Source organism: Scomber japonicus, chromosome 4 (assembly GCF_027409825.1).
Source record: "Scomber japonicus isolate fScoJap1 chromosome 4, fScoJap1.pri, whole genome shotgun sequence".
NCBI classification, from domain to species: domain Eukaryota; kingdom Metazoa; phylum Chordata; class Actinopteri; order Scombriformes; family Scombridae; genus Scomber; species Scomber japonicus.
Window position 1 is genome coordinate 16,589,196 of NC_070581.1, and position 27,746 is coordinate 16,616,941.

The 27,746-nt window shown below is 40.8% G+C and overlaps 2 protein-coding genes across 4 annotated transcripts; both read left to right on the forward strand.

The window, feature by feature from the left end:
* Positions 1-704: 704 nt before the first annotated feature.
* LOC128357246 (la-related protein 4) lies at positions 705-13,621 on the forward strand. Of its 2 annotated transcripts, none has more exons than XM_053317544.1 (16): positions 705-1,169; positions 4,820-4,937; positions 5,353-5,511; positions 6,918-6,999; positions 7,108-7,244; positions 7,331-7,434; positions 7,526-7,636; positions 7,719-7,772; positions 7,879-8,088; positions 8,502-8,605; positions 11,264-11,497; positions 11,612-11,666; positions 11,757-11,915; positions 12,026-12,165; positions 12,277-12,532; positions 12,856-13,621. In XM_053317544.1, the coding sequence occupies exons 1-16, from the start codon at positions 1,053-1,055 to the stop codon at positions 13,252-13,254; spliced, it is 2,439 nt and encodes an 812-aa protein (XP_053173519.1). In that variant the 5' UTR covers positions 705-1,052; the 3' UTR covers positions 13,255-13,621. The 2 variants fall into 2 exon arrangements, with proteins under 2 accessions (XP_053173519.1, XP_053173520.1); XM_053317545.1 differs by having other exon boundaries at positions 12,862-13,621.
* A 5,328-nt stretch (positions 13,622-18,949) lies between these two features.
* asb8 (ankyrin repeat and SOCS box containing 8) lies at positions 18,950-22,951 on the forward strand. Of its 2 annotated transcripts, none has more exons than XM_053317561.1 (4): positions 18,950-19,024; positions 20,048-20,258; positions 20,352-20,456; positions 20,781-22,951. In XM_053317561.1, the coding sequence occupies exons 2-4, from the start codon at positions 20,130-20,132 to the stop codon at positions 21,414-21,416; spliced, it is 870 nt and encodes a 289-aa protein (XP_053173536.1). In that variant the 5' UTR covers positions 18,950-19,024; positions 20,048-20,129; the 3' UTR covers positions 21,417-22,951. The 2 variants fall into 2 exon arrangements, with proteins under 2 accessions (XP_053173536.1, XP_053173535.1); XM_053317560.1 differs by lacking the exon at positions 18,950-19,024 and adding an exon at positions 19,090-19,293.
* The last annotated feature ends 4,795 nt before the right edge of the window (positions 22,952-27,746 follow it).

The following is a 27,746-nucleotide window of genomic DNA, read 5'->3' on the forward strand; positions in this document are numbered from 1 at the left end:
GAATGAGCTTCCTCAGATTTTAAGGGGTGGGCCTACGAGCAGGCTTTATGACATCACAACTAGTTTGGAAACCAATCCTGGTCCAATTAAATATTATAAAATTAAATAGCCTATTCAATTTACAAAAGTGTGATCTGGATACTTGAAGTCTCCGGTTCACAAACTCTGAGAATTAACTTTACAGTGAAGTAGCAGACATCTTGTGTTCTTCTGTTAAACTTTTGATGTCAAATATGTTTGCTTAAAATAAACTCTGCCATCTTAAAGAGAGAGAAACAATTATATTTGAATGTGTTAATCTAACTTTTAACAGGAACAACCAAATCAGAGACACAGATTATTATTCAACGTAGAGTATTTGATATAAAATGTAAAACCTGTCTGGATGGGGATCCTCAACATTTTGTTGGAATATAAATTAATAAACTGGCTTGAAAAATATATCTATTAATTCTAAATACAAAAATATAAGGAGGGAGTCTACATGTGTTGGCTCTTTTAGTTAATATAATTTAGTGAAATCCATTGCACGTGAATACTGGAATAAAGACTCCACAACAGCGCTCATAGTATTAAACATGCTGGTGAAAAAAACTACATTGTGAATCCGGAAAAGGAAGAGGAAATGTTTTGTGCAGAGGTCACTGGGACCTCGCGGTGGCAGCCGGGACGTCGGCGGACTGTGAGCCTGCCTGAGGAGAGCTGCGTGTCCCCAGTGTCCGCTCCGGTCGCCCGGTCAGGAATGCGCCTCACGAAGCCGCTGTGCGGTGTAAGGTTTGATGAGACCGGGACTGAGGTCTGAGACGAGACATGGTCTGACTTTGTTTACACTGCTAGTATCGCAGGAGGTTTGATCCGCCGAGCTGACGGAGCACCGCAGCACGCTCAGGTCGATAGCTTCAACCTGCTAAGTTAGCTGCTAGGAAGCTAGTTTGAGACCCGACAGAGAGCCGGACGGACTGCTGAGCCCGGCCGGTGCGCCGGACAGAGGAGGTGGTGGCAGGCGGGGGCCGGGACAACACGACGGGGTGGAAGTGAGTCAGGAGCGGCTGATGAGTTCAGACCAGAGCGGAGAGCCGCCGCTGCTGCAGGAGGAGGCCGAGCCGGGACCGAGGACCGGCGGGAAGGACGAGGCTCCGCCGGCAACCGAGGGAGGGTCCGGCGGCATGGTGAGTGAGGCCTGCTGCGGTGGGAGAGATAAGCTGGTGGCGGAGGAGAGCGGTCCGCCTCCTGAGCTCCTCTGTTTATTAGACACTTTAACTCAGAGTAGACCCGGTTAAACCCACGAGTTTCAGCTCCGCTTTGACTTTGAGACCAGTCGAGTAATAACATGAGGATTGTAAGTTATTTAACTGTGAAGTGATTGTGATTACCGAGCGAAAACATCCCCAGATATAACACATAGGCAACATTTGTAAGTCTACCACCTTGTAACCAGCACACACCGCAATTATTGACTCACGAGGATCCGGATCTGCACTGCAGCTCCAGACTGAAGCTAGCGTTAGCTTAGCTCTCCGCTGGAAGCAGCGAGCTCATTAAGTAACGAGTTTGCTGAGTAATCATTAGCCTGGAAGTTAACTTATGACACAGCTGTGTAATGATTGTGGTGCTACGTGAGGCGAAGGAGCACTGATTGAGTTGTTTTCAGACTGTAGGTGATCGATGCTTCGATTATTGGCGGACAGACGTTCATTCAGTCAACCGTTTCTGTTAGCTAATCGCAGCTGCTAGCTAACACAGCTAGCTCAGAGGCATGCGTTGCAAACACCGGCCTGTGCTGCGCTGCGCAGTCAGCTGACAGGACTTGGCTTGAGACGGCCTGTAACACAGAAGCATGCATTGTAACCATGTGTCAAGTTGCACGGCAGCTCATAAATGTCCCTGCTGTATGCACAATTTATTATAGATATTAATGTCATTAAACTTTATACAGCTCAACCAGGATAAAAATGACAATTTAGTCATAGGCTCCAAAGCTGTGAGAGAGAAACTGGTAATAAAATATAATTTCCTTGGATGTAACCCAAGCCAACAGGCAAGAAACTTGGTGTGGTCTTTCACGCAGATCTGAACTTAAAGACTCATCTGGGGTTTGCCACAAAATCTGCTTTTTATCACCCCAGAAATATCACCAAAGTGTGGCCATTTCTGTCTGTGAGCGACATGGAGAGACTTAAACATGATATTGTATCCAGCAGGCTGGACTCCTATGCGGTCTATACAAAACAGTTAAAAATCATCTGTGGTCTGGGTGCTGACCAGACCAGAAGAGAACACATTACACCTTTTTTAGAGTCCTCGTGTCGGTTTTTGTGTCCGTTTCCATATTGATTTTAAACTACTTTAAATTGTTTTAAAGCATTTGATGATCTTTCGCCAGCATATAGTCTGTCTCACATATCTTCTGCAGTTTATGAACCCTTACAACCCCTCAGGTCCCCTTGAGTGCTTAAATAGTATTCAAAGTGCAGGACTGAAACCTTTTGGTCAGGCAGCGTTTAGCTTTTATGCCTGAAGATCTGACATCAGCTGAAGTGTCAAAATCTTTAAACCTAAATTTAAAACCTGCTTTATCAGCCTGATCTTTGATTAAGAATGGTTTATAGACATTGCATTTATTTTTTTCACTTATTGTAAAATTTTAGTATCTATTATTATATTTTTATCTCTTACAATTTTATGTCTTTCTATTTAATCTACTTTTTTAGTTTAGCTAAAGTTACTACTGTTATAGCTCTTAAATCCATTTGATCACATTTGCATCATTTTTATTATATTGTGTGCATTGGTTTCAAAGTCTTTGTTTTTGTTGTTTGTTGTTATTACAGTCCACACTAGTTCTCTCTCATTATCAGCTTACGAGTCATCTCTGCAGCACTTTGAACTGCAGTAACCTGTATGAAAAGTGCTATACAAATTAAGTTTGATTGATAGATTGCTCTCTTGAATGACACCGAGGCCCTGCCGCCTGGCTCAGGCAGTCTTCTGTAACTGGTGTCTGGAGGTACATTGTAACTGACAGCTGTTCTTGTCAGGTCGAGTGCTTTGCCAAAAAAAGGAGGCGGATCTATCTGCAGGTGGCGAGTGCCAAAGTCAGAAGAAGAAGCTGGTAAATTTGGTTACTGGCAATTCAGAGTTAATGTACAGCTGCCTTCCGCTCTATCACTTACAATCGCTACGCAGTCAGCTCATACCAGCATCACATCAGCATCCGTGTGCCTTATTACGTTCAGTATGCGGTCTATTCCTGGCCACAGACCTCTGCAGGGTCAGGATTTCTCCTGCAGTCCACGCCCCCTCTGATATGCAGATCCTGCCCTTGAATAATATGCGTTTAAAAATAAAATTGGTGAAAGTAACTCAGTAGTCTTAGTTAGTTATTTTTACCTGGTTTTATTATCAGCTTTATTACCACCGATATTTTGATCATGCAAAGCTTTTATAATCATTCTCCATGTGGAGGTTAACAGGCTAATAGCCTCTTTGGTCAACAGGGGATCTTGAGGCCCCCGTGGGCCCACTTCATTGTACTTCTCTGGTTTCCAATTATATGCCACGAGGGCCTAATGGTATGCAGGTCTGCCCGCCACCCAAAAATGCACTAGGTGATTTCACTCAGTGCCACTCAATATAAGGTTCAAGTAATTAGTGAAATCAGCAGGTGTAATGTGATTGGTTGGCTGTAACTTGGGTGCTCTGTCCACTGGGATGAATGGTTGGAGACTACAGTGTAATATCCTGCTAAATCTTATGTTTTCTTTGTGTGTTATCACTGCCTGGTTTTTGTTTATACGTTTACACACTTGTGCCAGCGGATGTACTTTTTTACTCACACAGTCCAGTGTAATGTTTACTTTAAAAACACAGGCTAAAATTTGATCTCAGTTTCTGACATACAGTATACAAGTGCACCAGTCTGCAAAAATAACCTGTTACACATTTGTTGTCTTGGATTGCCTTTTTTTTTTTTGGCTGGAAGCATGATTGTGAGATGAAAATAATTTCCATTAGACAACAAGATCTTTAATTGTTTTAAAAAAAAAAAAGAAAAAAATTCCAAATCCATTGCCATAATTAGATCATGTTATGCTGTGGTCGGATTTCCACCTTGATTGCCATAGATTTCCTGTGCCCTTGTAAAGGCTGCAGGGTCTTAACTTAATGGCTATTAAGTTAATTTAATACAGTGAAGATGCTTGGTTGCTTGCTTATTGCTCTCTACTCAATATTGAGTAAAAGTAACAATGAAGAAATTTGGGTAGTAACAGGCCATACTGTTAGTATACTAGTGTTTGGATTCTTTAATCTTTATTTAAACATGTGCTGTAATCAACAAATGTTCCTAAATTGCTCAGACACTTCAAAATATTGATTATGTCTGACTGTGAACAAGTATGATGCCAACCCGAGATGAGGCAGTGAGAATATTAAATACATGATGCTCAGTGTTGTGTAAGTCTCAGTTGTCGTTGCAGCACAGCAGTCTCATTCAGATCTATATGAATCAATATTTGTAGCAGGATGATTTAAATAACTGTCAGCTTTACATGAGGTTTTTTTTTTTTTTTACATTTTTTTGTGTGTGTGTGTGTGTGTGTGTGTGTGTGTGTGTGTGTGTGTGTGTGTGTGTGTGTGTGTGTGTGTGTGTGTGTGTGTGTGTGTGTGTGTGTGTGTGTGTGTGTGTGTGTGTGTGTGTGTGTGTGTGTGTGTGTGTGTTCTGAAATAATGTTTGGTTCACCTATAATACTAAATTAATTCTGTTTTAATGTTTTTATATATGTTGATCTTGTTCAAACCTGCTGTTTCTGCTTTGAAGGTCACCTCTAAGGGCGCTGGTTTGAACCCAAATGCCAAGGTTTGGCAGGAGATGCCTGCGGCCCCCAGCGAGGCTGTTACCAACAGTCCTCATTGGCCCCCCTCTGACATCAGTGAGGGTGAGACACACATTCATCAGCTCAATTAAATGTCATCAGAATATTAATAACTGATGTCTGATTTTATTACAGGTTAGTCTTTGAAGTGTGGGAGAGCACGATGTTTCTTTGGAAAAAGATATAATTAATAATAAGGATTTAGTTTAACATTAGCTCCCATCCATGTCTTTTTCATTTAATTTTTTCTATTCTGTCTTTTGTTTTATTTTAGTGATATGGACCTACACTAGTAGTGCAGAGATTGACACTATTAACATACACACACACACACACACACACACACACACACACACACACACACACACACACACAGAACTAAGCCAAACACAGGAGACAAGGGGATTTATGGAGTTTACAAATAGACAAAGCAAATCATTCCTGAAGACCAGACTGACACTCTCTACCTTGTTCACAGGTTATTCTGAGCCGTCGTCTGCTGGGTGCAAGCAGTACACTGTGGGATTCACGGCCCTGGATGACAGCAGCTCCACAGCAACAGCTGAGATAGCAGTAAATGGAATGGACCCTCCAGAGTTGGGCTTTTCCCCCGCTGAGTCCACCACAGGGACCTCAGGTCAGTCACATCACATGGAGTCGTCTCCACGCATCAACTGTTGCTGCAACTCAGTTCTCAATACATTTATTTGTTTTAATAGTTCATCTAAACAATAAAGTTTGGATGGGATCTTAAACTTCACATGTGCCGAGTCAATAAACTATATTTACATATATCAGACACTGACGGCTTCCACACAGCTGAAATACAATAATACCCTGCCAGTATTGCCTCACAAATTTGTTTTCCGGAGCGGCACATTGACCTATACGAGTCTGCAGGTTTTCATTTGTCCAACTGATCAGCTCAGCAGGTGATTTCACTGATGATGATGATGTGCTAATCAGTGGGTAGAGTCTGTGTGGTTGAAATGAAAACCTGCAGACTGCTGCTCATGGCGCATGGATCAACTTTAAAAATTGGTCTAGCAGCAGGCTGGAACAGAGCACACACAGACTGTTTACCTGCACCGGACCTATACTCACTGTTTGTATTTCCTGTGGCAGTTTCACACGTAAACCCTGTGTTTAACTCAGAGTAGTGCACACATGTCCAAGCATGGTTTGACCTATATTTAGACTGGTAGTTACTTTTCACAGAAGACCTGTTCCTTGAAGGGGTAAACTTAAAAAAAAAAAACAAAAAAAAACCTTACACTACCAACAATGATAGCATCTTTTTATAAAGACCTATGTCTTTCAAATACTTCACGCCTAGTTTGTAACACAGGCTTTCAATTAAAGGTTTGAAGTCGTTAAGCCCTGATGACGTAATCAGTCAGGGTTTTTTTCTTAGACTTTTAAACCACAACAGCTATAGAGCCACATAAAATATGATATAAACAATTTTCACAGGTTCAATAACACTCGTCATTATTAAATATTACTCCTTTCATAAGAAGATAAAGTAGCAGCCTCTCATTCATGCTCAAGTATCTCCGAGATGGTTAAAAGACCAGTGTGTAGACTTAAGTGGCATCTAGCAGTGAAGTTGCAATTGCAATGTGGCTACTATAGAAACATGGCGGTGCAACATGGTGGGCTTCCACTCCCAAGGTAGATATAAAAACCCATTGTAAGGTAATGAAAACGCAAAGATTCTAATTTTTCAATTTTATTTTATTTTATACACTAATTAAAACATTAAATTCCCTTTCTGCCTGTTCTGCACCTTTAATATGTCTGGAAGTCACTACAGAGTAACCTTTTGAATAATTATAAAGTAATGTTGTAACAGGCCTATCTCATACTGTAGCAACATGTATTCACCTTATTCATATCAAAGCTGTAGCTATATCCAAGGATGGCAAGAGGGTCAATGAGATGCAAATGTGGGTTTATCCTCTTAATCACATTAAGGTGTGTGTGAAGCAGAATAACTTCATATAAAAACATCACTGACTTTGTGTTTTCGGTTCCGATTAGATTCCAAAACTGAAGAACAGCCGATCTCGTCTGAGAATCTGCGTGAATCTCTGAAGAAAGAACTGGAGTTTTATTTCTCGAGGTAAGAAAAGAGTGTTTAAAAATTGCCTTTTAAAACTGTTGTGGAACTATTATTTTCCCCAGATCAAGATAAGACTGTTCTTTATGTATTTTTCATTTTTTGCTACAGAGAAAACCTCTCCAAGGATTTGTACCTGATGTCTCAGATGGACAGCGACCAGTTTGTCCCCATTTGGACCATCGCCAGCATGGAGGGCATCAAGGTCCTGACCACTGACATGGACCTCATCCTGGATGTGCTGAGATGTAAGTGGAAAGTTTAAGAAAACATAAAAATGTGTCATGTCTCTTGACTGAAATACCTATTTTTAAATATACCTCTCTTCCCTCAGCTTCTCCGATGGTACAAGTGGATGAGAAAGGAGAGAAAGTGCGTCCTAATCACAAACGGTGCATTATCATCCTGCGGGAGGTCCCTGAAACCACACCTGTTGAGGTAATGCTGACTAAGCAGAGAAAAAAGTTTTATAACGTAGCTGACGTTTAAGCTCGGGTGTGACACTATTCCTGCTTTCTGATTTTTTCAGGAAGTGGAGTCGCTGTTCAAAAATGACAACTGTCCAAAGGTGATCAGTGTCGAGTTTGCGCACAACAACAACTGGTACATCACATTCCAATCAGACACGGATGCTCAACAGGTAATCCTAGTTAAATTTTACGTTATTTAGTTGAAATATTTTGCCCTGAATGAAGTCATGATTGTCTCTTGTGCTCCCGTAGGCATACAAATACTTGAGAGAGGAAGTAAAAACATTTCAGGGAAAACCCATTATGGTAAGTTGTATTAAAACCTAATTTTGTTCATTTCGGAAATGCCTGATTTTGAAAGGTTTTATCAACTTCTCTCTTCGCTCTCTTCCTGATATTTCCACTCTGACAGGCCAGGATAAAGGCCATCAACACATTCTTTGCAAAGAATGGCTACCGTAGCATGGACAGCAGCCTGTACGCCCAGCAGTCCCAGAGCCAGTCCCAGTACAGTTCCCCCCTCTACATGCAACACGTGTACCCCCAGCAGCAGTACCCAGTCTACGGCATCGTACCTCCCACCTGGACGCCTTCGCCCACACCGTATTTCGAAACCCCCCTGGTGAGACATACTGTACTCGCATTGCAAAGAGACGGTCACGCTAATACAAATTCTTCATTTCTAGCTACTGTTTATCTTTCTGCATCGTAGCTTTCAATGCGTAAAATGTGATGCAAATAATTAACTAACCCAAAATCATTGCCATCTTGTTTGTTGTGATATCTGAAAAGCAATTGATCCAGTGAATTCAAATGAATCTTTGCTTTCTGCCTTCTCGCCAATTTGAATTGTAAAACATAAACACGATATTTCACATAACGAGTGAGTGAAAATATTCTGCATGTCTTGAGCAGCTCTACACCCAGAGCAAACACACAGCAAATAATAGTCCATTTATTTTCAAGTTCTTGTAAAAAAAATGTAATGTGTATAATTTTAATTGGTAAATACTGACTTTGTCTTTCCTTGTGCAGGCACCGTTTCCCAACAGCGGCTTTGTGAATGGCTTCGGCTCGGCTGGACACTACAAAACTGGCTCCAATTCTCTTAATATCAATCGCCCATTCAACAGAAACCGGTACGGTCTTCTTTTTTTCCCCTCCCCAGACGTTTGTTAATTTGTGTGTTTTGACTTAAATCTAAGCCTGATATTTGCATACACATATCCTAATGGGAATGTTTTATCACTTGTCTCATTGTTTGCATGATGTTAAATGGTGAACATCAGATCATCAGCAAATAAATTGTCTAAAGATACTGTAACCCCTGCAGGGAAATGTTCTTCACTCCCTGTCTTCTTACTGTCCCCACAGTGTCCCTCTCTATTCAAGAAAGAATGTAATAAATGCCTTCAGGTACCATTATTATACTGTACAATAAGCTTCATTGCTCCCCTCATCTCTTACCCATACTGCAGCCAAATGACTAAATCCATAACTGGGCCCACGCCTTTTGCCTGTCAGAGTTTTATGGCCATAATCCGTTTCATCGGTGTGATAAATGTTTGTTGCCGGGTAATGGATGTCCTGGATTTGTCATGTCATTTGATAAATGTAGGCTTGCCTACTAAATAGCAACAGCTGCTATTTGAATCTGAGCAACTGGCATTTTCCAGTTATCACCAAAAATATCCGCTTTGCATTTATATTATTACACGTAACAGTTTCTCTTCATCCCAACTAACCATCACCATTTTATTTTGTCCATAGTTGTTTCTTTGTTTTACCGCTGCTTTGTTCATCAGTGATGTCATTACCATTTGCCTCATGTTTTTAATGCTGACAGTTTGAGTGTAGTCTAGGTCAAACTACAAATTTGTTGCAAAGAGATGACAACTTTGCATGTTGGTTTATGTGGTGAAACAGCAGCTTCACAAAGAAACTTCCCAAGTCAGACCTGGTGATGAGATCATGGTGCGCATAGAGGGAAGCTGGGGGGTGGGGTAACTGGCTTTGGTTCTCTCTTTCTCCTCATTGTCTTCTCCTTTTTCTTTCTATCCTTCCTTTCCAAAGTCAGGAGCTTCACTCCCATCCCAATGAGCGTTCAGATTATGAGATCTGAGGGTCAAAGACTCATGAGAAGATCATGTGAATTGTGCTGCTAGGTTTCTACAAATTTAAAACTTGTGTGTCTGACACATTATCTGTCTAAAAGTGTTATTTGTGGTACATTAAGATACTAGTAGCCTGTCTAGGTCTTATCTGGGTGTTGTCAGCTCTTCTCAATGAGTTTATGAGTGGTTGCAGATTGTCAAACATGCATTATGTTTTATAGAAAAGCCTCCACTGCTTCAACCAATCATGAGCACAGTTGTAGTCCAGAAACCCTTTGCATGTCTACATGTTTACCATGAGGACACAGCATGTTGTCCTGTCCCTCCAGCAAACTATCAAGTTTGGTTGGTACCACCAGTGTTTCCATTAAACATATTTAGTGTAATGGCACCATCATCTGAATATTGTTGATGAACCTCTCAAAAAATAGCAACTTTTTTTAAAACAGGCTTATTTCTGCCTGTTCCAGTTTCCATCCCACAACCAGTACGATTACAGAGCAGATTTTTACACGTAATGCCGTCCAAACAGTCCCATACAGTGGTGTATATGTTATAGCCCATTTAATTGGATTTGCAACTGTTTATAGCTGCTGACCACTTTCTGACCCATAAAGATGAAAGTTTACACCCACATGCGTTCTTTAAACAGATATTTCTATGCTACCAACAGCTGCCTTGATAGCAGGAAATCAATCTTAAAGGGCCAGTGTGTAGGATTTAGTGGTATCTAGCAGTGAGGTTGCAGAGTACAACCAACTGATAAGAAAAGATACAGTAACGAAAACACAATTCTTTAATTTCATGTTATTATAAATGAACTTACCTTCTTGCAGTCCACACTCCCTACCCTAAACCTTTTTTTCTGGGGGGCAGTGGAGCTAACACATCAGCAGTATATGTCACATAGAAGTGGTTTACATCATATGAAAGCTGGTAACCTAAAGATTAATTTGAGGTGTCTATTCAAAATATGGAAGTTTAGAGCATTTTGATGAACATTTGACAGCCATTTGCTCAATTATGTCTCAAAAGTTGTTGCAGCAGTTTTTGGGTGGATACCATTTTTAGCATAGCCATTTCTGACTATATGAGAACTGATTTAAAAATGGCCGAAAAAGATAAGGTCAAGTGTCAAAAAATGCAGTCACTACAATAAAATGAGTACTTTGGGCACTAACATCATCACATATGAATACAACTGGACTCAATGAACCCACAAGAGTCTCAGCTTTCCAGTCATATCAAATTCATGCAACTCTAAGACTGTTTAGGGACTCAAGTATGCAGAAATATTCAAATATTTATCCCCCCTTTCCAACAAGTCATCATGACATCATTGGTACCAATGGATGTTCCACTCACTGTAGAAGGTTAAACATACTTAGGAATATTGTACTCAATTTCTGCTGAGTCTGTTCTGCCATTAAATTCTACACACTGCGCCTTTAATTTTGAAGAATGGTTACGAGCAATATAAAATATTTATGTTTCCTATTAAATGGGCTTTATATGTAAAAATCACGAGAGTGGTCAGTTTAATCTCTTGTAGTTTAGGTTCTTTAGGTCTCAGATGGACCAAAATCATCCCCATAAGTGAAACACTGGTTGCCAATCTGTCTTCAAGAGTTTATTTAACTGAATATTTACTGTGTTCATCTTCGCCTGTTCCCACTGCGACAGAAACCACGTGAAGCCCCAGGGGAGGACAAACGAGGTGACTTCAGCAACCATTACTCCTGTCCCCTTGGAAAGTCTGACCGGACTGCGCGCTCCGCCGGCCCCCACTCCTGTTGCCGCCGCCACCACAAACTCTATCCAGACGGCCTCGGACATGAGCTCCGCATTTTCCCATCTCTCCTCCTCGTCCTCGTCCTTGGACCCCAGTGACGACAGCGGCATGGCTGGACGTGGAAGGTAAACCTCGTTTTAGTTCCTGTCAAATTTGTTCCCGTCAGACTGTAATGGCTGCTGCTCACGGGCTGACACTTGACTGATGGTTGAGTCACGGACGATTTGTTTTCGTTTCAGACGGAGCACAACTTACAGAGGAACACGGAGGAGGCGAGAAGATGACCGGACTACGGTAAATGGCAATTTCATGTTGTCATAAACTGTATATGTTGAAATTTAAAACATGAACCGATCTCACTCCGTTTTCATTGTCATTTCTCAGAGGCCTGTGCCGTTAGCAGAGGTCAAGGTTTCTCCTCCCAAGTTTGATTTGGCTGCTACCAATTTCCCCCCTCTTCCCGGCTGTGTGGTCAGCACACAAGGAGAGCCGGTGTTAGAAAACCGAATGTCAGATGTTGTGCGTGGTTTGTACAGGGACAAGGTAAGAGGAAACGTAGACTGTAACTGTTTGTAAATATCTTGGATTTATTGCAGTGACAGGATTGTTGAGACTTCAGAGGTGTAATGTGCATGTCTCCTTGCTTTTTATAGACCGAACAAGCCAATAAAGAAGCCACTGTGAGTCCAGCTTCAAGCCAAGCCCCGGTCACAGAGGAGGCTGTGGCTGTCTCAAGTCCCGCCCCGACAGCAGTGAAAGCTGCTACACAACCACTCGTATCCTCTGCCCCTAGGTATGACATTCTCAGTCATTTTAAGTTGAAGTGGGATATTAGGTCAATGGATTCAAACACCTTGGTTATAGTTAAAATGGTCATTTGAACGTCTGGACTCTTGTTTTGCAGTGTCACTCGACAGGAGAAGAGGGTTGAACGGGCAGAGCTCTCAGTTCCAAAAGCGTCCCCACGTGCACCTGTTCAAGCTACCGTCAACCCCTCCTCTTCCTCCTCCTCCGTCTCCGCCGCCGCCTCCTCCTCCTCCTCCTCTTCCTCCTCCACACAGCCTGTGCCTAGTTCCAGGTCTCAGCCCTCTGCTGCCTCCACGCCAGCAACATCCAGCACGCCGGCCCCTGCTCCAGCCACTATTGCCACACCTGCACAGGTGAGAATCTGGGTCTTTGTCATTTCATCAAGCAAACATTTGAGCATATTTGTCCTCCCGATGATGACATCTTTTGCGCATAGAGGGAAGTGAGGTAGTGGACTGACTGGCTTTGGTTCTATCCCTCCTCTATCTGTCGCTCTCCTTCATTATCTGTCTCTTTTATCTCTCAGCTCTTTCTTTACAAAGTCCAGAACGTTCACTCCTACCCCAATGAGCGTTAAGATTATGAGATCTGAGGGATTGACAAGATGAGTTGTATAAATGTTTGAATTCATAAAAATGTTTTGCATCTTGTAAAATTGTTCCTTTTCCTTGGCCAGGCTCAGGAGCCCCGCAAGCTCAGCTACGCCGAGGTGTGCCAACGGCCACCCAAGGATCCCCCCCCTGCAGCCCCTGCACCAGCCTCCACCGGCACTGCATCAGGCCAGCCGTTACGCGAGTTGCGCGTCAACAAGGCCGAGGAGCCGGGCACCAGCACCAGTCCTGGAGACAAGCAAGAGAAAAGCCACGACAGGGAGGGGGGATGGGAATGCAAGGAGAGCCGGCCACCGCGTGAACGTGACTCTCAAGGCTACCACCGCAGCAATGGCCCCAGAGGCAGCGGGGGCCTCAAGTACCGGGACCAGAGGCGGCCGCCCATGGCCCGACGCAGCTCCCCACAGGGAGGCTACAGGCACACTGGCAAAGAGCAGAATATCCCACCAGTATCGCCAAAGTAAAAACTCGATATGAATAGAAAAGAGATGTATGAATATATACATGGATATATATAATTATATAAAAATGAATAACAACATAAAAGCAACAACATTATGGTAGACACCTTCCCCCCTGGGACTTGTCCACAGAAAAGCTTTTAAAATGACGATAGGACCGGGACATCCAGGACTAATGGGCAAAATGACACCCGAACTTTAAATGAGCGATTTGTAAAGGAAACAAAAATCTTGTTTTGGCCTCCAGCATTATGCTTAAAAGAATTTAAGTGCAATTTACCTGGAGGCCATCTCATTTATGCTCTACTAGGGAGAGGTGGGATGCTGGGCCACGTAAATGACCCTCTACCTTTTTTTTTTTTTTTTTTTTTTTTTTGGATTTAAGAATAGATGTTGGTCTGCAAGAACAATATGCACTAAGAAGAAAAGAACATGCATATATGTCATGTACATATACAAAGATATCACTAACACGCAATGAGATCAGTTTTTTTTTTTCCCCTTGTGTGCTTAGGTTTGCAAGTATGACTGAAGGGTTGACTGATGTCTGTGTATGCATTGATTGTTAAAACAAAATGATTGAAGTGCTCCAGTATGCTGTTGCACTGATATAATGAAATGGATGATGATTTTTTTTTTTTTTACATCAGAGATTCAGAATCACTGTCCTGAAACTGGACAGTGCGGTCTTCTAATGTATATTAATGAAATGTGTTCTATGGTGGTATTTTGATCTGGTTCATTATTTGGCTTACATTGTATCAGTCAGATATCAGAAACTGTTAATGTACGCTGCAGTCAGATATGTGTGGGGTTTTTTTTTTTTTCTCTTTGAAGCCGAAAAAATCCACTTTGGGGGGTACTCACTGGCTCTGTTGGCCACGGTGAACCTGCTAGCCTGGTCCAAAGTTTTTCATGTTAAGTTTTATCTCTATCTTTTTGGATCCACGTACTCCAGTGGATTCAGAGCATTGTCATGTTTTGATAATCAGTCAGGTTCTCTGTTTACATGTTTGTTTTTTGGGTAGTAGGGTGACGTTTTCCATGGGAGAGAGAAAAAAAAAAGAATAGATTAATGGTAAGATTTGACTGTTCAGCGCGCCTGATGGATTAGGTGAGGTTTGGCTTTTCTACATCATCACAGGATATCCAGGTTAAGCTTATATCTGTGAATCGTTCTTAACAATGGCATAGTGTCAAAATAGACTGACGAGTGCTAGCTAAGGATGATAGCTACATAATTGGCAGCCAAGTCGTGGGTATGAAGAAAATTGGGACATTTTCACGTGCTATGTGCCAGCTGCCTACGATCATAGTGTGCTAGGATAAAGTTTTGATTTTTATTGATGAGGTCTGCTAAATAATGTAGTCTTGGGGAAACTTTCAGCCCAGTGAAACTGGATTTTGAAGAAACTGTAGAGGTGTAGTTGCCTATGCTATCTTTGTAATAACCCTTCACTAGAAACGTGTGTGGGAGAATGTAATTGTTCTAGTACTGAATTTACAGAGGGAGGCTTTTGACAGCAGGTATCCACCACGTTGTTTTGTGCTTTTAGGGTGAGTTTGCTGTTTTTTTTGTTTTTTTTTTTCTTTGTCTTTTCTTTTTTCTTTCTTTCTTTCTTTGTTTTTTTTTTTTTTATTATTATTTGAAAAACAAAACAGGTTGACATAGAATTTGAAGTTTGACTCACTGTATGTATTGCTTTTTAAATTTATTTATTTTAATTCTGATGCGCAACGCTTTTCTCCCAATCTTGGTAGGCTGGTTTCCCCAAAGTTGTGTGAAATCGCATTGGCAAGAAAAAAAGGAAAAAAAAAAAAAATTACGCATATGACATTTATATACTGTTTGAGATGTCAGCTGAGAGAAAATACTTGATGCATTGACTTTGGGTTTAGTAATGCAGTAAAATGAGTAACCAATCACTGGGGCTGTTATTTCTTTTTCATTAATGAGTATGAGCAGCTAGTGATTTAGTATAATTAAATAAATGCACTAACTTGTTTAAAAAAAAATAATCTTACTCATGAGTAATGTGAATCATTTTAGAAGCATATGGTTGATGTTGACAGGCTTGCAAATACCTACAGGAATTGCCCCCTCCCCTTCCCCACCACCCCCAATATGTTAGGGATATTTTCTGTTTAATTTGGGTTGGGGTGGCAAAAGGAAATATAGTAATTGATCAACCAAGTGTTTGAGACACAATCCTAGAACTGTATGAAATGTCACCAAAAATAAATTATTTTGATTTGGCTCCCAGGTTGTCACATTTCTTTCTACCATCTTGTTGCATTCACTAACCACATCAACCCCTACTGTGAGTCATTTTTAAACCCTTCTGAATTTAAAGGCACCTCCTCCTCCTCCAGTGTGGACTTCTGCTATCTGATCTGAACCTGACAAGGAATTAGGATTTGGATCAAGTTGGGGCCCTTATGTTAAAGCTTTATCTGTCATTTCAAAGATTTCTCTCTGTTTGTTTCCATGTGTTGCATGTAGATACACGGCCCTTAAAAAAACAAGTCCTACCAGAAAGGTAAAGGTTATAAGGTCACTAGTGTAGAGCTCTAACTACAACATTGCCTGTTTGGGGGCTCAGTTCTAAAAATAGACCAAAACCATTCTGATTTCTTATAACCCAAAGTGATTACAATTTCTGTTTTAGTCCAACCAACAGTCATCCACCCTCACACCTGTTATTCTTGACTCAAGGAATGTTTGGTATTTTTGCTGAAAAGTTATGGATTCAAACTTTTTTTTTTTTCTGTCATCAATCAAATTAGCAAAAATCAAGATGTAGCTGGATAGTGACGGTCTGAATCTGGATGTGTGGCTTGTGTAGTGCTGAAAAAATGTATTGGTTAGTTAAAAAGATTTGCTGTTTTCCTCTGCATGGTATGATTGTAAATTGAATATTTTTTGGTTTTGTAGTGTTGCTGACAAACAGACAAGCAATTTGACAAGCATTACTGGGAACTTGTGATTTAATCAAAAATAATTGTAAGATGATACTTGATAATGAAAATAATCATTATTTGTAGCCCTTCCCTTTTATTTCTTTCTGTCTTCTTGGATTCTTAGCTGACAAAAACTAGTGTGTGTTCACAGTTCTTGGGCAAAATATGAAAGCAACTAAAACAACTAAATTATTGAAGCTGCAAAAGCAACGTTGGGTGGGACCTCGCCCCCTTGCACACGTCGGGCCACGGCGAAGCGGAAATGTTTCCGTTAGGGGCATTTAGATGCTGTCAGACCCGGGCTTTTATCGGACTCTGCAATAAGTAGATCACTCACACACACACAGATACAGACACACTCACACTATCTCTCTCTCTCTCTCTGTGTAGACATTTAGACTGAGCAACTGAAATGAACTACCAACACTTTGATGAGTCAAACAGGAGAAGAACTTATGTCCAGTGAAACCTGTACATATGTCTGTAGGTCATGCTCTTGTACTTCGTGTTTGATCTAGACTTTGACAGCAATGTCAGTGAAGTAGTTGACAGACTGCACAGATATCTAAAAACATAATAATACAGTCAACTTGAACTAGAAACAGAAAACTGAGGCACCTTTTCCTTATCAGTTTTCTCCACTGGGTGGCACACTAAGACCACAATTGAATCTGGATGACTGCAGAGCACAAATTAGTCAGCTGCACACACACACACATGCAGTCGTTGCCATGGTAGTTAATAAGGGGGCAGCATGAGGACAGAGCATGCACAGACATGGAGATTTAGGATTGAATGGGAGAGGAACAAGGTGCACATGTGGGTCCGCAGATAAAAACGTATAAAACATAGCCAGACCAAATTACATACATCTATAGATGAGACTTGTGGCTACATTTTGATGTTTGAATGGAGTCTATAGCTGAAAGTATGCAGGAATAATGTATATATTTTGAAAAGCCTGAAAAATCGTTGAAGATCACACATTTAAGGGCAAAATGTGCACTTCCTGTTGGATTTAGGTCAGGGGTATCAGCGCGTAATTTGTAGGTCTTAATAAAACATTTTTTTGTTTTGTTTTGATCTTTCTACGACATTCCTATCAGGCATAGTGGCCGTTTTAGTGTTTCTAGGTGGCGCTAGAGAGTTTGATGTTGTTTGTTTTTCCATTTTATCGAATTTTTCGCCAGACCTGAGGCCTGTACTATGAAGCTGGATTAACATACCCGTGATATCTCTCTGTTACCTGGGTTGATTTACCCAGACATTCGCAATCATGATAAGCGGTACCACGAAACTGGTTATCAGCTCGGTAATTTAACCCAGGGTTTTCCAATCTGGATAAAAGGGGTGGTGTTTACAGCATCTGACCAATCACAAACATGGAGAAACCCTGCAGAGCAGACTACTTTACCATGGATGAGCAGACAATTATTCTTCAACAATATGAAGAATTCAATCAGATCATCCAGGCCAAAAGCAACAATGTTGCCGCAGCAAAAGCCAGGAAGGAATGCTGGCAGAATATTGCCGGCATTAAGTTAGTTTAATATTCAACATTCATTCAACATTCAAAATACAAACCTATTATGCGCTTCAACTATTTGATTAAATAATGTCAAACCAACTGTATAACATACAGACTAATATCCCTCATGTGCCACAAGGATTCTTTTTTAAATATGTATTTTGGTCAATTTTTACAATTAAAAAATATGAATAAAATTCTGCTTTTTGCGCTTTTGCAGCGATTACTCTCAAGATGTTCTTATTGAGACTTTTTGTCAGGTTTCCTGACACAAGTTCTGAAACTGGAGGTTATTTATGGCTCGGTCCCTAATTAGCAGTGTTGGGGAGTAACTAGTTACATGTATTCATGAAAAACACCTGAACCTAGATGCATGGGCGATTTTAGACAGGGGCCAGGGTGGGCCCATCTTGCACCCAGGGTGGGTGCAAGATGAGGTTTTCAGCTTTTAATTCAATTAATTACATGCTTTGTATGTGCTTCAGATGCTGAAGCAGGTGTTTTTGCAGGTATTTTAGGCAACACTGGGTTTAGAAAAAGGCCGATATTTGGCAAAAGTAGGTCGAAGAATATAAGGTACATGGGCCCCCCCTCAAAACATCTCTGGCCCCCCTGGTAATTTTGGTCTAGAATCGCCACTGCCTAGATGTTGGAGGGCTTAATGGGTACACTTACCCTAACAGTTGAAAACATTGGTTAGAAAATTAGAAAAGTAATAAAATGTAATACATTTCTTTGATTAAGTAATTGAAATAGCTACATTACTTATTAATTTTTAAATAGGCTATCTAGTAATCTATCACTTATTACATTTCCAAAGTAACCTTCCCAACCCTAACTAGTAGAAAAAATGAAAATATTCCCGTTCCTGGATTGTGTCTGATCCGTTATGTCTATGGTCTGACCCGTCACTAAGCGACCTGTGGAGCGGCTTGTCTCCGGTCGGCTGTTCTTAACATGGACATGAGCTGAAGGCATTCACGGCATGCCACTGGATGCCTGCGCTGCTGCCATACATACATGCCTATATAGGGAAAGCAAGCAGCCAACGATGTGGCTGTCAGTCAGACTGCGCGGACGCCTATATTCAAGGAAAACGTAGAGTTAGCCGAGATGTTAAAGGTTATCTCAGTGTCCCGGCGACCGTTGGCTGCTCATCTTTAAATACCAGGGGACACGGGCTCGAGGCGGAGGGCGTGGCCGCGAGCAGTGACGTTGAGTGTTTATGAGCAGCGGACGGTCAATACGGTAACCTTTCAGCCGTCAAACCGTACACCGTAAACGGTATGTAAACCCGCCGGCATCGGTTATTAATCGATGGTTGTTGAGAGCAGCACTTCATAACTCATCATCAGGCGTTTGAAATGTGTGTCATTTGAGTTTAACGTCCACGGGTGTCGGTTGATCCTCGCATCTCGACGCTAACGCTAGCTCGCTAAGATAGCTAACTTGGTGCTAGCTGCTGCAAATTTAGCCAGAGAGATATTTTTTCCCCTTCCTCCTCTAAACCAGCCCCTCGGCTTCTGCTTGTTCGAAGAAAACTCTTGCGATTGGTAAATGAATACTAATGTGTTATTTTCAAAAGTTGTCACTCGGTGTGAAATGTACATTGTTATTGTAGCAAGCTATCTTCAGTGTTTCTTTTGTTATGGAGCACATTCTTGCCAAGTGAGCTCAGTTAACATTAATTGTCAGCTACTGTATTCACTACAACTGTAGTCACTGATATTATCGATGTTAGTAGCGACCCCACAGCATAAGCATTCACTATCTTTATTGTGCAGTAAGAGCTGTGCTGCCTTGACAGTATTTATTATACCCGAAAGTGACTATGAACATATAATTGAGTTAATCTGAGAGGAAAGACATGTTTTTTAATTAACACATAATAATGTAGCATGAATGTCTTCAGAATTGCATGAAATTTTGATTCTACAATCAACAATTAAGCCTCGCAATTTTTAATATAACGAGGTTGTAAGTATAAATTCTATTGCTCAACCCCAATATTCAATAGAAATCGTCACAACAAGCTCGTTTACAGTATATACTACCAGTGCACCTGTTAATCTTATACACATATTCTGTGTGCGTATTCATATTTAAACCAAATCATTTGCATTACATATTTCAGCACCACATTGTGCCATCTTGGTGGTGGGGTTTTATTTTAAGACTTTACAGTATGTAACACTGAAATAGTCATATGACATTCGCTCTTTGCCACTACCTAATCTAATCACCCAAATGAACTAAAAACACACAAGGGGCCTTTTACATTTGTGGGATTTGTATTGTGTCTTACAGATTTTAACACCAACTTCTTGAAAACGGCGTTTCAGTGTGCTGTTGCGTCACCCACCTCGGGTGCCATGGTCCTCTGTTACACATGAGCTCTACTATGTGGTACATCATGCAAAGCATTCAAAGTAAATACTCCTTGTCCGAGCGGCTCATCCGCACCATCGCAGCTATCCGTTCATTCCCACACGACAATGTGGAGGATCTTATTCGTAAGGTAGGCCTGTTAATTGTCTAGTTGAACTTCAAATAAATATTGTCTCTCAGTCTTATCATTTGTATTGACATGATTATCTCCTGTTTGTCTCAGGGAGCTGATGTGAACCGGATGCATGGCACACTTAAGCCACTGCACTGTGCCTGTATGGTCGCTGATGCTGACTGCGTGGAGCTGCTGCTAGAGAAGGGGGCAGAGGTATGTCATAGATGACTCCATCACATGGAACCATCTCCTATAGCATGATGTTAAATTTTAGATTTACGTCTTACCTTCCAGACAGCTACTGAATAATATGAAAGTCAGCCCGCAGAGTTTAACCTTGCTTTGATAGTTAATTCATGATTCATGGAATATGACATGTAATATATTCAGATACACGCACAATAATTGTTAGTTAGATGAGTTCATTGTTGGTTTGGCTAAGAACATGACATTTGTTGAGAGTAAGAAAAGTATAGAAAAAAGCCAGCCATGTTCTTTTAATGTAAGACAGTTCATTACATACAATTTTCTTATCAGGTGAATGCTTTGGATGGATATAACCGCACAGCCTTGCATTATGCGGCAGAGAAGGATGAGAGCTGCGTGGAGCTGCTGTTGGAGTATGGGGCCCTGCCAAATGCCCTGGATGGCAACAAGGACACTCCACTTCACTGGGCCGCCTTCAAAGATAACCCAGAGTGTGTGAGAGCCCTGCTGGAGAGCGGGGCCTGTCCCAATGCCCGTGACTACAACAATGACACACCTTTAAGCTGGGCAGCAATGAAGGGCAACCTGGAGAGTGTCAAAGTGTTATTAGACTACGGCGCCCAGGTCCATGTGACCAACCTGAAGGGCCAGACCCCTATTTCCCGACTGGTGGCCTTGCTAGCCCGGGGCCTTGGCACTGAACAGGAGGAAGAGTGCCTGGAGCTGCTGTGCCGGGCAGCAGGGCGGTTTGAGATCCGACGAGCTGACGGCACCCTTCCCAGGGAGCTGAGTAAGGATCCCCAGCTGCTGGCGAGGCTTACCAACATGGTAGCGCAGGCTCCCTCACTTCGCTCTTTGGCACGCTGTGCTGTCCGGCAGAGTCTCGGAGTGCAGTTCCTCCCCACTGCTGTTAAAGAGCTTCCTTTACCAGAGACCATTAAAGACTATCTACTGTTGAGAGACTGAGGTGGTGAAAGCATTGGGTGCTCTCAGACCTCACTGGCTGATCATCACACAGCATTTATTGGCTAGGAAGTCTCCATTGAATTATAGGATATTGTCTGACAGTGGCCCTCATTTAACAAACCGTCTTGCAAATGAATACAGATTTATGCACTGGGAGAGATGTCTGTTTGAATTATCTAGTGGTTGCACAATATTTAAATGAGCAGTGATTTTTAGTTCAGATTGATGCATCTGATCAGTTTCAGCTGTAGAAGCAAAATTGCAGTGCTGCATTATCTTTGTATTGTTACATAAAAACATCTAAAATGATTACTTTTTGGTGGTAACTCCCTGCATGGTAAAAGGAACTCAACAAAATGTAGTCAGCCCACCCTGCAGGCAGTATGGAAAGAAATTATCTGGGTTGTTGGTCTTCATCATGAGGCTCATTACCCTTGTTACTACCACTGAGGTGCTCTTGAGCAAAGCCCATAATCCCAGTTGCTCCAGCGGGCTGCAGATTATACTGGTTGAACTGGGCAGCTTCCTGGTTTAAATGTGTTAAACTGCGTGTGATCAGGGTGTTTACTGCAAAAGAAAGTCTTCCTGTCATGGAAAGAAATCACCCAGCTGTTCTCAGCATAGTCATGAAGAGCCAGTGCATATTTGAGATTTTAAGTAAGAATATTATTTTTTTTTTTGTATGCAAAATTCACAAGAAATATCAAATATCACATTTTAAAACTTGAGTAGATTGAAAACAATATACTATTATGGTTTGTCACAGAGCATGAGGAAAATCTTGTCAAATATTGAGTTTGGTGGTAAATTTTTATTATCCTGATTATACAATTACATCTAAGACACAATACCAGTGGAAAACTTTTGACTGGTTTATGAATGAGGGCTAGTGTCTAATTCTGTCAGAGGATGTTGTTCCTGAAGTAGCGCTCAGGAACGAGTGTTACGTAGTGTACGTTGTGTCATAGTTGGAGTGGCTGTCTTTCTCGCAATGATGTCCTAGTGAAACTCAATGCAATCGTTTTTGCAATACAGAGGAGAAAAAAACATCTAGTCCACTGAAAAAGTTAAACACTGATGAAAGTGATGTCAACATGCCTGCTGTCCTGCGTGATTAAGAATAATTTGGGCTTTACTTGGATGAAAGGTGCAGTTGCCAAGGAGGAATTAAAGGTTTTATTTTTTACAATTCTTCAGTCTTAACTTGCAAAAGTTGGGTTATCATGGGTGCTCACTGGTCCAAGATTTTGCAGTATATGTTTAAAAAATATTTTAAATTGAATGTCTAAATGTTAGAAACCATGAAATGGCATGATTACTAAGTTTTTGTCCTTTTTAAGATTCTCTAATTAAGCTTTGCAAAATATATTTAAGTTTGTAATTGCATCTGTCTAAAATCTGACCATTTCTGTGCTTAATTTTTTTCTTCTTCAGATGTATAAAAAATGTCCCTCTTAGAACATGTCTTGTGTACACCTGCACAAGTGCTTTTTTTTGTTTGTTAATGTAATGAAAGTAAATGCCTTTATATTCCATTCGTTTTTCTCTCCATTCTTCACAAAAAAATGAACTCATGAAATTGTTAAAACAGCTACAATAGATCCATCACATCGTAATTAGGCACTGATTACTTTACAAGTCTAGTTGTAGTAGCCTATGAAACTCTATTGAAACATTGTCATATTCCTATTATTGGCTGGACTCTGGTTGAGGTTTCATTTACTGAGGCCTTTCAGACGAAGTGTCCCGGTAAAGACAGTGCTACAGTGAGCCAGCATGTGTGATCGCAGGACCCAGAAACTACAGCGTTCAGGCAGTGTTGATTTTATTATTTATACATTTCCTACTATGACAAGTCAAAACGTGTTAATACTCTACTGCAATGCATTTGACACTAAAAATGTACATACGCCATCATGGTGAAGTCTGTGTCAGAGTAATAGGAACGCTGCTGCCCTGTCACTAAAAACATACCCAGATTTAAAATATTTTAATAATTGCACATTATCTGCCCTTGCCAGGTCAAAACACACACACACACACACACACACTCTCAAATGTGACCCATATCTGGTTTGTTTCTGACAATGTGAACAACACAAGTCGCATTGAATCTGACATTTCCAAATCCGATTCAGGCCACGTTCAAATGTGCTACTGAATCAGATACATATCGGATTATTTTGAATGCGACCGCAATCTGAACAGTCAGGTCACATTTAATGCGACTTTGACGTTATTCTGGAGCAACACACAGCTAATGCTCCGCACAAAGACGGCTGCCGCCACACACAGTTTTTAACATTAGACCATTAATGAGACTACCAGTAACTTCACCAGCTGTTGCCATATTCGCTTCCGTAAACACCGTTCTGTGCGTGACGTCATTAATGATCAACTGAGTATGCGGGTCACTTCAGGAGGCCACATTTTAAAAGTGTAATATGAACAGCCAAACAAAAAAATCGGATTTGAGCAATAAATCGGAATTGAACATTAAGGCCTGCGGTGTGAACGTAGCCTTATACACATAAGCATGAATGTTACTTTGTTGAAGAAAAAGCATGATTATTAACTGTTTGAAATGTCCTGGTTAGTGTTTAGGATTGAATACAGCTGCGATCTCTTGGTGTAATTAAAGTCTTATGGGACTCATTAGACACAAGCACAGCTGTGGCAATGAGAAGGGCTCAGTTTTCAGTCAGGACTGTCATTTGAAGCATTTCGCTGTGGGCCCCGAATGAACTTTTGATATGTACAAAAGGAATTTCGTATTAATTTTAATACTGATAAAAAAATATATCTACTTTGTAGAATGCGTGAACTAGTCTTCCAGAACAAAACATTAAGACTGCCAAAAAATTGCAGATTGCATCTGTTCGTCTGTCTCTTGACAGGAATATAAACTTTTTGCACATTCAGTTCTCATATTTCTCCATCAGGGGTCTCTAGAGCCTTGTCTCTGAATCCGTGGCTTGTGAAACAGCCTCTGTATGAGGTGTTGAATGCATTTGTATATTTAAGGAAGAATGCAATGTAACAGTTTCAGTATATTACATCAGCTGGCCTCATGGTTAATATTTTATGCATTTTCAAAGATATTTTGAATTTGCATAATCTCATCAGTGGTGCAACAAATTCTCATCTTCTATTTTGAATAAAAACACTAATACAACAATGTAAAATTAGTCAGTTACAAATAAAGGTCCTGCATTCAAAATCCTACAGATATATTATCACAAAAATGTGTTTTATGTCTCAAATGTTAAAGTAACCGGTTCTGCAGAAAAATGCTCCCCTCCAACTGCTATATTATATATCACAGAATTAATTTATTACTGGTGCATCAATGCAAAAGATGATGAATTGGGAAAAGAAAAGAGTGTGTGTAATTTTCCTTAGCAGCTTTTCTGTAATCTCTAATATTAGAGGGTTCTACTTCTTTATTTTGGGTTATTCAAATAAAACCAGATGGTAAATTTAGAGGGGAAATAACTGCTAACAACTCATGCACAGACATCTGAAAAGTGACACGCTTCCCCACCTAGATATTGTTTTTTGTAAGAGTCAAAAAAGTTGGGAACCAGTCACTTACATTGTAGTAAATAAGCTTGTTGTATTTTTTACGTAAAAAGTTAAAGTGAAAAGTGTGTGTCTGTCAAATAAACGTAGTGGAATAACAAGTACAATATTCCACACTGATATGTAGTGGACTAGAAGCCAAAACGTAGCACAGAATGGAAACACCTTTAAGTATGTTTTGTAATTGTAGTAAATGTATTTAATATTCATAAGTGTAAAATGCTATTCTGCTAGAAGGCTATTACCACTATTTCAGAAAAGAATAAAGCAAACCATTTCATATTTTGTGTTCTTATGGTTTGAGTTATGTCCATTGGAGTCACTTTAGTTTTGCCTTAATACACTCTTGTACATTAGTGTACATATATGTATAATATAATTGGTATGTAAATATGACTGAGTCAGTGGTTTGTAAATTTAAAGAAAATTGTGAAAGTCCTTCCAGAGAGAGTGAACTATCTGTTTTTCACCTGGTGTTACATCAATTTACCAAACGGACTCTGTGACCTGGTCAGGGATTTCATTTTTATCATTCTACATCATTCAATCCTCACTGATTTCTGGTGTTGTTCCATCATCACTAAAGACTGCTGCAATAACACCAACACTCAAGAAACCCGGCGCCGATCCGAATGATTTGAACAACTTCTGTCCCATCTCAAACCTTCCATTTCTCTCCAAAATACTAGAAAGAACTGTTGCAGCTCAGGTCCACACCCATCTGTCTGACAACAATCTCTATGAACAATTTCAGCCTGGCTTCTGTCCCCTCCACAGCACTGGGACAGCCCTAGTGAAAATCACAAATGACCTCCTGATGGCATCTGACTCTGGACTTCTCTCCATTCTGGTTCTCCTCGACCTGAGCACAGCTTTCGACACCGTTTCTCATGACATCTTCCTGGACAGATTAGCCTCCATTGGAATCACTGATATCCCTCTGGTTTGGTTCAAATCAAGAACCTGAGATCTGGCTCCTCTCCAGTCTCTGGTAGTGTTCCTCAGGGCTCTGTCCTTGGCCCCCTCCTGTTCATTATTTATTTTCTGCCTCTTGGTCACATTCTCAGGAAATTTGACATACAATTCCACTGTTACGCGGATGATACCCAACTCTATCTTTCCACTAAGCGTACTTCCACTCTGCCACCCATAGCTCTATCCAACTGCTTACTGGAAATTAAATCATGGCTCTCACTCAATTTTCTTAAACTCAACGGTAAAAAAACTGAGGTCCTCCTCATCGGTACCAGATCAACCTTAGCAACACTCAACACTTTCTCCATGTCCATCAACAATACCACTGTTCCTCCATCCCCTCAGGTAAAGAGCCTGGGTGTCATCCTGGACAGCACATTATCTTTCGAAGCCCACATCAATAACATTACTCGGTCTGCATACTTCCATCTACGTAACATCAATCGTCTCCGTCCCTCACTTTCACCAACATGCACCGCTATCCTGGTAAAAACCCTGATTACATCCTGTATGGACTACTGTAACTCTCTCCTCTTTGGTCTTCCACGGAAATCGCTTCACAAACTCCAACTGGTACAGAACGCAGCCGCTCGTATCATAACCAGAACTCCCTCTCTTGAACACATCACTCCTGTCCTGCAGCAACTTTATTGGCTCCCTATCAAATCCTGCATTGACTTTAAGATTCTACTTCTCACTTTCAAGATCCTTCACAACCCGGCACCATCATATCTCTCTGAACTTATTCACATCTTCGCACCTTCCCGAACTCTCCGATCCTCCTCAGCCAACCAGCTCTCTGTCCCATCTGCCAACTTAACCACCATGGGATCAAGAGCCTTCATCCGATCTGCCTCCCGCCTTTGGAACTCTCTCCCACCAGACATTCGCACTTCTGACTCTGTTTCCACCTTGTTTATTTATTGTACTAATGCACTTTGTAGTCACATTCATATTTATTGTCTATCTTTGCTAAATGTCACCTGATTTATATTGTTTGATAACTGTTATATGTGCCTTGTAAGGTGTACTTGAGTACTTTGAAAGATACCTTTAAATAAAATGCATTATTATCATTATTATTACTTAACATCTTACTTTATTTTTAAAAAGCAGTTTACAAAATAATTTGTACCTCCATGTATTTACATTTAACACTGGGTTAAAAAGTTTTGACAGACACACCTTGTCTCATTCCCACCCTCAAGTTTATTAAGGTCTGGGGAGCCTTTATTGATCATATTAGGAAGGAGAGGTGTCTCACTGGGACCTAATTAAATTGGACCATACATCATGACTTGATTCCTGACGGTTGCCTAGATCCACTTATGGACATTTCAGTCACTGCACGGATTGACATGGATGTGCATCTTTATTATGAGCTGGCAGTATGTGTGTTTTATTTTATTTTGTACTGTTTTGTTGTGTCGATTTTTATACTTTGTTTTCCATGTTGTGCAAAGGCAAAACTCATAAATAAAATGTATATATATAAAAAGTTTTGACAGAAAATGACAAAGGAGTAGTTTCTGACAGGTCTACCACACTTCAAATGACCCCTTTTTACCCTGTTTCTAGGCTGACAGGGGAAATATTTTCTTGGATATGTCTGTAAGTCCAAAAAAAAAGAAAAGAAAAAAAGAAACACCACAGGAAACTTGTTAAAAATGGGTCCCAAATGCAGCCAAGCTTTTGCCCTCAATGTCCGGACACATACTTTCACCAACCAACTCTCGCGATAACTCGACGTCGAGGGGAGTGTCAAATTCCAAG